Genomic DNA, 13,540 nt, shown 5'->3' with positions numbered 1-13,540 from the left:
CAGGTGATTTACCCGTCTTAGCCTCCCAAAGTACTGGGATTACAAGCCTGAGCCACCATACCCGGCCCCAACTTGAAAATTTGAGAGGGATAAATATTATAAGATCCTTTCCAGAGATGCCAGAGTATGGGCACATCCATCTTAGGCATTCTTAGGTGTGGGGTGGGTGCAGAAGCAGTAGAATAAGCTTGCTTCCATCTCTCTTTCAGACCAGAGGTTCTTGTCTCCTGGAGAATGGTCAGTTTGGAAGCACAGGCTGCTAGGCAGCAACCAAGAGGAAACGCTTAGGAAATGATTGATTCACCGCGTTTTTAAATTGCTTAGCTGCTCTTGCCTCTCAGGAGCAAAACGGAGAGGTTAGACTAGATTATTTCAAGGTCCTGTTCTGCTCACAGATTCCTATTGTGTTCCATTTTGGACTTATTACATTGAGTAATTGAGTTCTTCCGACTCAATGACACAATCAGACAGGCTCTTAAGATTAAAGAGCCTGGAGTTCCTGCAGCCTGAGGAAAGAGGGTGAGTCATCGTTGGTGGCTCTGATCTGGGGCCCTCTAGTGGATAGAAAGTTAATTGAGATTCCGAAGTCTGGACTTCAAGACGTAAAATTACTTGAGACAAGCGGCAGGTTTTGAAACCTTTCATTTTTCCCCAAGGTAAAATAGGATCATTAATTTTTTTTAACATGTGAGAGATACCGATATGTTATTGTCTGCTGAACATTGGATTGGATAATATTCCTAGGCAGATGATTTACAATCAGAAATTGAATAAGAAGCCAAACTTGGAGAAAATGTGGGTTAGCAGAAAAGATAAGTGACCATGTTTTGGGAAAACACAGAATTTATTCTTGCATTATTTAAATGCTAATTTCAAGCCAGTGAAAGAACATCTTCTGCCACTGTGACTGAACAAGTCTTTGCCTTCATACTGTTTCTTCCAGCTTCCTTTAGTTACAGAGGGGGCTCTCTTACCAGGCAAAAAGAAATTAAGTATTTTAAACTGTAGGAATCTAAAATGCCCCTCAGTGGTATAAAGATTATTTTAAGCTAAAACCATCTGAACAAACAGCAGCCATGAGGGCAGGAGGCGGGCGGATCTTATCTAAACTTCTTTTGCTGAGTTAAGCAGGACCTCCCAGAAAATACCAGCCACCATAATTCCCTCTCTGAATGATTTACAGCCAGAAAAAAAGACTATTATCACTGGAATTAGTAATTGCTTAAACTTTATCTGAACCAAACTTTCCACTCGTTCTTCCACAGAAGCCCTTTCTCCCCCGCCTTTCTCCTTATTCAGTGGATATATAAACTATCTTTGGCTGATTGAGTAGCCATTTCATCTAAAGGATCCAGAGTGAATACACAAATTTTGTCTTTTCTCCTATTAATATGTCTACTGTCAGTTAATTTGCAGACCCCCAAACACTGGACCCAAATCAAAGGCGGAAAAAATATTTCCTTCCATAGGGGAGAAGATAATTATTTTCATAATCATCACTAGGTTCATGACTGAGGCACCTATAATAAAAACATACTAACAAGAGAAAAGCTCACAAACTTAAGTTTTACATGACACAGGAGCCTTCAGAAATGAAGACTCAAAGAAATGAAGAAACTTGTGTATTTTTATGCTTAAAGAGTGGACAATTGTGCAGAAGTATAATTGGACAAAGGGAGTGTGATCTAATGGTAATAAACTGGGGAGAGCTTAGCAAGACTTGTTTGTTCAGGTTCTTCTCTGTGTCCCTGTGTCTTCAGAGATAAGGATATTGCTGTCTTCAAGGAATAGGAAGGGCACCTCTGGAATGAGGGTCTATGGCCTACTTCAGGAAAAAGTCAGCTAGATTTTATGGCCTGTTTCGGGGCAAAAGGGCAGGGGAGGGTGAAAGTGACCTTGCTTCTCCTGTTTTCTCAAATGCCAAGGTGCCATATTTTGGGGTAGCATGTTCTGAACCTCATCACTCCCAACAAAACAGGCGTGTACTGCAGAGAATGGGATAGAAGAACTGAGAACTCAAATGAGGTTTGTGGTGCCCAGATATTAATAACAGCAGAAAGCAACTACCACTTCTAAGCTGGAGGGGCAAAGGGACCTCAAGGCACATAGCTGAAGCTGCCCACACAGAGAGCCCCTCCAGCAAGAAATGGAGCCCCAGGGGAGATGTACCAGTGGTCTGCTAGGCAGTTCAAGGCAGAAAGCAATGTGGGAAAACTCTCCCTTCTTCATTCTGCCAGGGTTCTCTATTGGCCGAGTCTCACCCAAAGCCAGCTGACCCAGGAATGTGGAAAATGCAGATTCAGGAGCTGGCCCCTGTGAGTCATAGCAGGGCAGAAAAAAGGGTATGGAATTGCTCTAACTGCAAACTGGCCAAGGACTGGCATAATAAAGGATAGAAGTTATGATGTTAGAGTTGACAAATATTAGCAATAGAGAGGACTGTTAGTCTTATAGATGTTTGTACAAATAGAACATGAATCTACAAGGTCAGCTTTATGGGGACATGGCCTGTGTAGCTGCACAGGGTTCCATACTTGGTTTAATGTTCTGCTGTCACTGTCTTGAAAGTTTTTAATTTTTTTTTCTTTTTTGAGACAGGGTCTCACTGCATTGCCCAGGCTTGTCTTGAACACCTAGGCTCAAGCTATCCTCCTGCTTCAGCCTCCCAAAGTGCTGGGATTGCAGGTGTGAGCCACTACACCCGGCCGAAAGCTCACAAACTTCCTTAAGTTTTACATGACACAGAAGCCTTTAGAAATGAAGACCCAAAGAAATGGGGAAACTTTTTAATTTTTGAACAAAGGGCTGTGTGAGTTTTCATTTTGCATTGGGGCCCATAAATTACGTAGCCAGTCCAGAGGATCAGTAATCTACAACTTAGAGTTGTGGAATGCAGAGAATGTAGCTCTGCTGTCCTCTTTTCTGGATAGAACTAGGACATTGGAGAAGTGGTGACCCTGAAGTTGACTTCAAGGGCTGGGCAATATTGTCAGCCAGGATGCAGGGACAAGAGTACATGGGTAGAAAAGGAAAAGGGAAAGGTCTAGGAGAGAAGGGACTCTTAGGCACCCATAGAAGTTCATCTCTGTGTGGACTGAGATGCAACCCAATAGCTATGAGTAAATATTCTGCTCCATGTTCTGGTTTCCCAAGTATGTGAGGTCTCCCACTAGGAAGACAATCTTTTTTGATAAATGATAATGCCTTCCCTTTCCAGATATTGCCATGCATAATAAGTAAAATTATGATAATCATTTCACAGAAGAGAACAGAAGATCCATGGAAACTTTTTATAAAGACATCTAACCTCAAGTTTTCTGTTTGAAAGCAGTTTGGTATGAGGATTTTAAAAGCTGTAATGAAGACTAAAATTTTACTATGCAGAACCCTAAGTATACAGTCCTTCCTCAATGTCCACAGAGGGTTGGTTCCAGGACCTCTCTCAATACTAAAATCTGTGATTCAGTTCCTTACATAAAATGTCATAGTATTTACATATAACCTACACATATCCTTCTGTATACTTTAAATCATCTCTAGGTTACTTACAATACCTCATACAGTGTAAATAATTGTTACATTGTTTTTTAATTTTGTATTTTTTATTCATTTTTTTTCCAAATATTTTTGTTATACAGTTGGTTGAATCTGCGGATGCAGAACCCACAGGTAGGGAGGGATGACTGCACTTGATTTTGGAATTTCCTGTGCTACTAAGTTCTTCTCATTCCTGTTCTACAAATTGTTCAACAGTTATGGGTCATAAAAGTTTCAAATTCCTGGGCCTATAATCAACTTTAACACCATCTGTCCTTAAAGTGGGCCAAAGGCAGTGGGTGCCTGCCAGTGGGCTCCAGATTCAGACCAGAGGCCGGACTCTTGAATTTTTATCTTTATTTTACTAACATCCTAGTAGCAATGTTTATTTTGAAGGTAGTAAATGTCAGAATTCTATAGAGTCTACCTTTTAATATATATGGAGGCCAGGTCTGGTGGCTCACACCTGGAATCCCTGCAATTTGGGAGGCTGAGGTGGGAGAATTACTTTAGGCCAGGAGTTCAAGGCCTGCTTGGGCAACATAGGGAGACTCTATCTCTATTAAAAAGAAAAATGAGCTGGGCGTGGTGATGCACACCTGTAGTCCCAGCTACTCCTGAGGCTACGGGGGGAGCATCCCTTGGGCCCAGGAGGTCAAGGCTGCAGTGAGCCATGTTCACACCACTGCACTCCTGCCTGGGTGACAGAGTGAGACTCTGACTCAGTGTGTGTGTGTGTGTGTGTGTGTGCGTGCTGAAGTTTTTACTTAACAAATCTATTTAATGTTTATAATCAACTAGGCATTATTCTAACTGCTTTACAAATATTGGCACATTTAATTCTCATGAGAACTCTGAGGACATACTATTTCATTACAGATGAGGAAACTGATATATAAAGTGAGGCATAAAGTGAATGTGGAATGAGCCTGAAGTGCTTATGATAACTTTTTATAAGTTCTGCTAGTCTTAAACTGATTTTCCTTTTACTAAGCGTATTTACAAGGAGAAAGAAACAAGGATAATTTCTGTATCTTTTACACCCCTTTTACTTAAATTCTATTTTATAAAAGCTCCTCAGGATACTTGACCTGAGCTGCTCATCAAACTGCCATATTAGTCACACTCTATGCATCATACCTACCATTCTTTAATGCACTGTATTCAAATTCGCCAGGTCCTTCTTTAAATACACAGAAAGCAAAGATTAATGGAAGGTATCTGCACTTGGTTGGAAGGAAGCTACTAAGGGAGACACACAAGTAAATAGTTGAACTGTGTGTTCGCAGACAGGAAGGAACACTTTACCCCTCAAAGTGCAAGAACAGTGGCAGGAAAGCTTCCTTGATGGGTGATCCTTGCACGAATCTTGAAGGGGAAATATGTAGTTCACCAGGCAGACAAGCAAAGGAAGACTTTCCAGGACTGTCAGGTACAGAAGCACAAGCATAACAAAAGTATATGAAATCTGGGGAACTTCAGGTAGTAGTCCAAAGTGGCTTATGGGCAGGCTATGAGGGGTGATAAGAGATAATTTTCAAAAAAGAGAAAATAATGGCTGTCATAGATGAACATGTATTAAAGATTATATTCTCTCATCAGGCAGATTTTATAAACATTGGTTCAAAGGATAAGTCCAAACAACAAACATTCTAGACCAGGAATGAAATGAATGTGGAAATGGAGGCAAAACTGGCTTCTTCCACAGTGAAAATGGGAAGTCAATTAAACTTCTATTGGACAGAATTTGGATTTCTATAGACCATTATTTTGTGTTGCTATCGCTTATCTATAATTTACAGAGTTGTAAAATAACTCCCATAGAATCAGAATCAGATAATTCAGAAGGGTGACTTCTATGTAGTTTTCCATCAAAGCACAACTTTTACCCTACAGTGGGCAGTAAGAGAAAACTAGTTAATTTTTCAGAGGCCACATCAGATAGGGTCACAGATACCACACTAGAGTTTGGATTTCTGTTAGTTTTAGTCTTTGAGCAAAAGAAGTTCATGAAGGGTCAAACTGAGAAGTGCTAGGATCTCCTTTCATCGGAGAGGCATGGCCTGGCAAGGAGGTGGACGTTTGACTGGAATAGCTCAAGGATGGATTCAGAGGCTTGATGCAGTAGGTCAGTCAAGAAAGTCTGAGGGCCAGAGCCACTGTAATGGCAAGCGGGAGAGTGGCTGACAAACAAAATACAGTCAAGTAGATCTAGTGAAAGTGGATGTGAGGGATGAAGTAGAAAGAAGGTTGTCTCTGATGGTTTCTAGGTTTCTGGCTTAAACAATTAGCCGCATGGTGGCGCATCCACCTACGTGAAAGGAGCAAGCTTGTGAGGAGCGATGAGCTGGTTTGCCCATCTGAGTGTGAGGTGCTTGTGGAATATCCAGGTGAATATATCAGGAAGGCAGTTAAACAGGGGCTTCTAGGAGACTTGGTGTGGATTTAGAAGCCACTGGCTGACAGTGGCCTTTGCGAGCCGCCAAGGCACGAGGAGCAGCACCTGGGAGAATGAGCCCTGAACGGTTCCAGGAAGCTCAGCCTAGTGGAAGGGCCAACGGAGGTCTGTGATATCATGAGCCCCACTACAGTCCCTCGCAATGAAATCGGGAGCAGCCACTGCCTCCCTCGGGGCTCCGCGAGAGGCCCTCCAGAAAGACGCTGGCACGGAACTCGCAGCTCTCCTGCCCGTTGGATCCCGAAGCACCAGTCGGGGCCCCAGACACGAGGCCCCATTTCCGCTTACCCGCCCAACTTCCGCTTCCGGCCCTGGGCTGTGGTGACTGGCGGTGTGGGGTGGGTCAGAGGGCAGTAGGTGCCTCCCGGTGGGAGCAGCTTTTGCGCCGCGGTGGCTTCCTGCAAGCTGGTGCAGAGGGGCCCTCGCGGGCCAGCCCCGGGGCACATGCGACGAACTCCATCCCTGGGCCCCACGACGGCCGCAGGGCCCGAAGGCAATGTGCGAAACCTACGGAAGCGGCAGGCGCCAGGGCCAGGCACGGCGGGAGGCTGCGGCCCTGAGGCCGGGGGGCGCGGGGAGAATAGGCAAAAGAGGAGAATGGTGGCCCGGGCCACCCCTGGGAGAGGCGAGGTGGAAAGTGATAAGTCGGTTGCAGCATCAGGGGCTGGAAAGGCCGCAAGGCGTCGGGGGGAGGGGCGCAGGGGCCAGGTGAGCCCGTCAGACTCGTCAGACCGGCGAGGCCTAGAAGCAGCAAAGGAGGCTGAACTCCCCTTGCAAACGGAGAGACACAGTAAGAAAGCACCCACGATCACTTAACATTTAGCCCTTGCACCTCACCGTGCTCCATCTTTGTTTTACCACTAGTCTTTAACTTGAACCTGCATGGTTATTTCTGATGCACATAGTTGACCAGGAGATGGGAAAAATTGATTTCCTTAAAAGGGGTGTTCCCCGTTAGGAGTCCTTGGTCAGAATTATGATAGGAGGAATTCCTACTTGTGGTCCATTTTGGCTAGTATGAGATGGCGATGTTATAAGAGTTATTCAGTTGCTTTAGAATTTATACAGGTTTATATGTAATTCCTTAACAGAAATTAAGGCTTTCATTTTAAAAACAAATGTGTATTTACATACAGCTCTTCAGGGAAATAAAAATGATAGCCTCACAATTTTTAATTTCAATGATATTGCATTTTCCTCCTCAATATAAAATCTTTTCTGATATATTTTGTTGTTTTGATCAGCCAAGGAAAAAAGAAAAGTTACTGAAGCCTCAAGTGATGATCCACAGCCAGGGCTTGACCTGGTAAGAAAGGAATCATTAACCAGTTCGGAATCTTTCCAAACAGTGGAATGCTTGCAGTCTTTGGGTAAGGAAAGTATAGTAGAAGGTATTAAAAGAAGAATTCGAAATAAAAAACTTAAAAGCTTAGAAAACCCACCTCTCAAAATAACCGAAAATGAGGCTACACAAAATATTATGGTTGAATTCCAAGATGAACTGTACAAGAATACTCCAAAATATTCTTGTAACATCTTGTCACCTGAAGTAGAAAATAATTCTGTTTTAAAATTACGCGATTGTAATTGTTTCCCCCATTCCAAGGGTTGTAATGATGAAAACAACCTGCCATATAAGCCTGATGGTGGATGTATGCATGTAGCAGACAATTTCTCAAAGAAAGAAAACCTTAGGAGTCTTGCAGAGAAGAGTGACACAAATAGTATTCCTCAGCTCTTACAAACCGAAGAAAATGTAATAGGAGTAAATAAGTTACTACCAGAAGAGAGTGATTTATACCAAAATAAAACCAATGGCTTGCTTTCCTGCCTTCAACGTGAAAAAAATAAATATTCAATAGAGGAGAGCAGTGTTGGGCAAAAACCCAGGAAAAGGATGAAGTTGTCTGAAAAAGCAGATGAAACAGTTACTGAGATGAACTTCTCTAATGAGTATAACAAGTCCAAGTTGATGTTGCAAGACAATCAAATGATTGCTGATGGTAAAGAAGCAGAGACTAAAAGTCCTTTAAATGTTTTGAGAAAAGTAAGCCATAATACAGTCTCTTTGATGGATCATTTATTAAGTGTCCCAGAAACAGTAGAAAAAGAAACAAGTTCTGAACATCATGTAAATGCTGTGTTTCAGAAAACCATTGAACCACTTTTGAAAGAAGAAACAGAGAATGCTTCAGAGCCCTTAGGATATGAAAGCATGGCGTCGAAAGAGGATTTTAAATCGATGAAAAGCTTCATAGGGAAATCACCTAATGAGTACCATATTGACAGGAGATCTTCACGGGAAGACTTAAGAAGTGCATCTGAAGAATTGAAGTTAAGCTGTCAGAGAACAATACCTATGACTGGTAAAAGAACTTGGCCCTATTATTCATGTGCTAGAATATCTGCCTGGTGTTGGAAAAAGGCTTCCTTGCCAGAATCAGGTTACTTTCTTCCTGGGTCTCAGGAAAGTTGTAGGCAAGTTGATGTCCCTAAACACCAAACAAACCAGACCCACTTAACTGACTCCAAATTATTATTACAAAGTTCCTTAACAGAAACAAACACTGAGTCTTCAAGTAAAGAAAAATTAGATTCTAATTCGAATTGTTTGTCTTCAGTTTCTGCAGTAGAACCTACTTTAATGGTTATAAAGGAACCTATAATCAAGGATGATAAAAAGATAAAATCAGAGGAACTGAGCAGAAGTGGGTCAGAGGTAATTTCTAACACCACTGAAGATACTCAATTAACCAGTGAGACTCAAAGCTTAACAGGAAATAAAAAAAAACATAGAGGAAATTTAACAAAACTTAATTTGACAGCGACTTCCAAAGATGGTCAGGAAGCAAATAACTCTACAGGCAAAACTACTCATCGAAAAGCATGCATTGCTCAACAAACATTTATAGTTCCAGACTTGGTTAAAATATTGAACACAGGACGGCTGACTAATTTTAAAATTCCTTTACTTAAGAATAAAATAGAAAAAAGAAAAGAAGTAAATGCCAAGTCATCAGAGAGAGAAGCTTACAGTCCTCTAGAACTTCTGGACAATTTATCTGGAGCAGATGTAAGACGGAATAGGAGTAAAGAAAATGTCTCCATGACAATGTTAGGACCTCAAACTTTGAGCATACGAAATAGTGTAACTCCAGTGCAAGTTAGTTCTGATTCATTCTACAATAAGAATTCCTATAGTATTTCTCCAAGCTTTACAAAGCAAGGTAACAATAGCAAACCATCTAATCACGTCTCTGAACCAGGCAATATTGTTTCTAATAAAGAAGTTGCTTCTCTCACAGTTGAAAATAATGCTTTTTCTTGTGATCCTGGGTACGTAGAGAAAAGTCCTTCCTTCTGCTGTAAAGAACAAGAAACATTCAGACCAGTTTCCAGTGAAGTTAGGGGTAGAAAAATAACTAAGAATTTTTCAGAAGGAGGGTTTCCAGATATTCTTAAAGCATATGAAGATGACGTCCTCTTAATTGATGTAATTCAAGATGACCCAGACCTCTTTGGAGTCTCCAATGAAGGGGAGCTCTCATTTACTTCAGGGGTCCCCAGGAGAAGCCAGGAGCCCAATGTTGCTGGAGAGCACCAATCAACAGACTCCAAGTACATGGAATCTCCAGTAAAAAAAGAACCAAGTGATGACTTAAGGTATGCATGTTCAAGTATGCCTTTTAGTGCAGATTGTTGGGGGTTAGAAAAGCAGTCTCTTAAGTTTCACTAATGTATTCAGTGATATTGAAGCTCCAGTATTTTTTAACGCAGTTATTTATTAAATGTTGTATACCATTATTACTGCTGATAACCTGGAAATGTCATGATGCTAAAACTTAGAGTCAAAATAATGAATTATATGTATCTTGGAAGATAGAAAAGATTAGCTGTTCAGAATTTATGGTTCAGAGTGGCTTTTTTTTTTTTTTTTTTTTTTTTAACAGAGTCTCACTCTGTCACCCAGGCTGGAGTGCAGTGGCGCAATCTCGGCTCACTGCAAACTCCACCTCCCAAGTTCACGCCATTCTCCCGCCTCAGCGTCCCAAGTAGCTGGGACTACAGGCACCCACCACCACGCCCGGCTAATTTTTTTTTTTGTATTTTTAGTAGACACGGGGTTTCACTGTGTTAGCCAGGATGGTCTTGATCTCCTGACCTCGTGATCCACCCGCCTCAGCCTCCCAAAGTGCTGGGATTACAGGCATGAGCCACTGCACCCAGCCCATAGAGTAGCTTTTTAAGTGATGGAGATTGCTTCTTTCAAAAGTTAAGTTTATTTTCAAATGTTCTTTAATTATTATAAATATGCAGATAAACTTTTACTTCAGCCAGGTTACTTATTAAGATCAGTGCTGTCTATTTTAATCCATTTTTCATAGCCTCCTTGTTCAATAAGAAGTTCATTTTTCAGGGGACAGAGACGGCTTGGAAATTTTTATTTGAAGTAATTAGGGCTTGAAGGTAGAGTCAGAAGTTAAACTAATTTTCAGAGATAAACAGCATAAAATTTATTCGTGGTTTTACTTTTAAGGCAATGGTTTTAAATGATGATTTTTTTCCCTCAAATAGGACTAGTTTGCCTAATGCAACCTTAAATGGGGCCAAGTAGTAACCTTCATGCTCAGGAACTTAATCTATTCTGCTTGGCCCCAAACTGATTTAATATTATGTCATATTTTACTTAATTTTATAATTCCTGAAGCTGTTATTTATATAATACCTGAATATCATAATATTTTGTGAACAGACTCAAAGAAAAATGAAAACACTTTTCATTAAGATTCAGTGGTGCATGACTTAAGTTTCTCTGCCATTTATTTGCAGTTACCTTTGTGGTATCATACTTTTCTTGATGGTCTTACTGTTACAAGAACTTGAAACTTATCACCAAATATAATGCTGTGTGCCAAATGGAGAACCAAGAGTTTTATTGATTTTTTTAACCATGTAATGAGGTAGCCTGGTAATCTGCCTGTTTTGAAGATGGAAAAAAATGAAGATAAATTTGTCACTTGCCCAAGATCACACTCCTAGTAACAGAATCTGAATTTGAACCTAGCCCTGTCTTACTCTAAACCTAGTGATTGTCTTTGTAGTCTGACCTTGGTTTTTGAATCTTCTTATTACCACCTAACAACTATGTGACCTTTTAGGCAAATTATTTCGTCTTTCTGTAAAAAGGGAAAGTACTTGCCTCAGGGTTGTGGGGATTAAATTAAATAATGAATAGAAAAGGTTTTGGCATTTTTAACTGTTATACCATACTTCCTTGGAGGAATACAAAGGAAAATCAGAGTAAATTCTGCATTCAAGAGCAAACTTCTCTGTTGAGTGACAAGATGTTGACAGTGAGCTAAGCCAAATTTAGAAAGACAAATGTTGTGAATTAAAGTGCAGGACCTTTGTTCTTTATTCTTTTTTAAAGAATAATGGCTGATATTAAAACATGATACATGTTCATTAAAGTAAAAAGCGGTGTTGGGGGGGAAATTCCACCACCCAAATAACAAATTAATTGCTATTTGCATGCATCATTCCAGACATTTATCTATACATATAAGTGGATATAATATTAGAAAAATTGGATCATGCCATTTTTTAGTAAAAACGCTAAAGAAAATTTCATTTACACTTAACCAGAAGAGGCAGAGAAATGAAAGTGGAATGAAATGGATTGCTGAATTAATATACTTCTTTACCACAAGAAATTAGTTTCTTGAAGTTCTCTCTCAAGTTAATAAGGAAACTTATTTAAAAGTTTGAGTTTTAGCTTCACTTATAAAAATTGTTTTCCAACTTTAGACAGCAGTGTTTGCTTTCTTAATATGAAAGATGAACATATTTGTACACACTTTTTCTCCTAATATTGCCTACCCCACATTTTTGTTTAAAGTTTATTTTATATTACTAAGCCTTGTGCCATGTACATTCCTTCAATAAACTGAACTCCAAAGATTCTCATTATTAGTTCTCTATTTAAATTGATTCAGTCCCTACCACCAGTCCTATTTACTTTCCTCTAATCTTGACTATTTTTGTTATTTTTTTGAGAGGGAGTGTTGCTCTGTCGCCCAGGCTGGAGTGCAGTGGCGGATCTCAGCTCACTGCAACCTATGCCTCCCAGGTTCAAGCAATTCTCCTGCCTTGGCCTCCTGAGTAGCAGGGATTACAGGGACATGCCACCACTCCTGGCTAATTTTTTTTGTACTTTTAGTAGACGGGGTTTCACCATGTTGGCCAGGCTGGTCTCCAACTCCTGACCTCAAGTGATCTGCCTGCCTCGGCCTCCCAAAGTGCTGGGATTACAGGCGTGAGCCACCGTGCCTGGCCTAATCTTGACTATTTTGATTCATCGCTTAGTTGGCTAGATTTCAGAGCAAAGAAATTTTTTAAGATGAGTTCACGATTACTGTGTTCCCTAAAATCTTGGGTGCATGATAATTATTTGTCTAAGAGCAGGTTGTCTGTATGTAAAATTCTTAGTTTACATATTTCCCCCTCACAACTATGTAGACATTGCTCTCCTGCTTTCTGACATTATGTGTTGTAGTAAAAAACTTTGAGGCCAAACTAATACTCCCACTGCTCCACTTTAAACTGCCTTTATTTTTTGGTCTTGTTTTCCACCTTGGGAATGGTAATTATATATCACTTTTTCCTGAGACAAGGTTAGCCATTTTGGTTTGCAGTATCAAGTGTTTATTTCAGATAGCTTTTTTGTTACTATCTTTGAACTTCATTTTTCTTCACTTCAAAAGCACCGGTTATACTTTTATTGGCTCTTCTTTGCCTTTTATCTACTTCTAAAGTTTCTGTTTTTAAACAAACTTGAACATTTTCTCAGTATTATTTTAATATTTTTATATTTGTTCTGCACTGGAAATACTAGTTTTGTAGTCATCCACAGTACTAGGATAAACCTTAACAGGGAGAAATGAAGACCTGATAACCAGAGAATCTATCAGTAGTTGCACAGAAACTTGTTAATGGTTCTAGAACTAAATGAAGCTTAAAATATAATTTCAAATTTCAGCTATGTCCTTTTACCAGTCAGTTACTAGTTCTTATGCTCCGTTTTCTCCCTTCTAAGACACTAAGAGGCTGAAGCCTGCTGGAATGACTTTTTATTTTACAGGAATAAAAGTAGAAGAGGAAAGGATGAGGCCCATATACTGTCAGAAACTCTGGACTGCCCCTTTTGGTAAAACAAGTAGACAAACCTGAGCTGACTTAATCACTGGGGAAAATATTCTTAGACCAGATTGGGGAGAATTTGGAAGGTGTCTAAGTCATGAGAGAATGCTTATTTGTTTTTAGTCTCCACAGTGGGGAAAGTCCATATTAAAATCTAGAAGCATACTAGAACTCATTCGCTAAAACTTGAACTGGTGTGCTTGGAAATGTGTAATGGCTGAAATTGGTAAAACGTTTGAAATAGCCTGTATCATTGGAAATGATCTGAGGATGTCTGTAATAGTCAGTGCTGGACAGTTAATCTGTACTAGAACATAGGATTATTATATGCTAAAATATCAGTTG

At 40.2% G+C, this 13,540-nt stretch overlaps 1 protein-coding gene across 1 annotated transcript in view; it reads left to right on the top strand.

Moving 5' to 3' along the window:
* The first annotated feature begins 6,273 nt into the window (after positions 1-6,273).
* The window catches only part of TOPAZ1 (testis and ovary specific PAZ domain containing 1), an 89,146-nt gene continuing 81,879 nt past the window's right edge, over positions 6,274-13,540 (top strand). The window contains exons 1-2 of the mRNA XM_003256938.2: positions 6,274-6,785; positions 7,240-9,658. Coding sequence (XP_003256986.2) covers positions 6,440-6,785; positions 7,240-9,658 — 2,765 coding nt within the window. The 5' untranslated portion in view covers positions 6,274-6,439. The remainder of the gene's footprint in view (positions 6,786-7,239; positions 9,659-13,540) is intronic.

Source organism: Nomascus leucogenys, chromosome 4 (assembly GCF_006542625.1).
Source record: "Nomascus leucogenys isolate Asia chromosome 4, Asia_NLE_v1, whole genome shotgun sequence".
Classification (NCBI taxonomy): domain Eukaryota; kingdom Metazoa; phylum Chordata; class Mammalia; order Primates; family Hylobatidae; genus Nomascus; species Nomascus leucogenys.
Note: the sequence above shows the minus strand (reverse complement) of the source record. Positions and strands in the feature narration are given on the sequence as shown.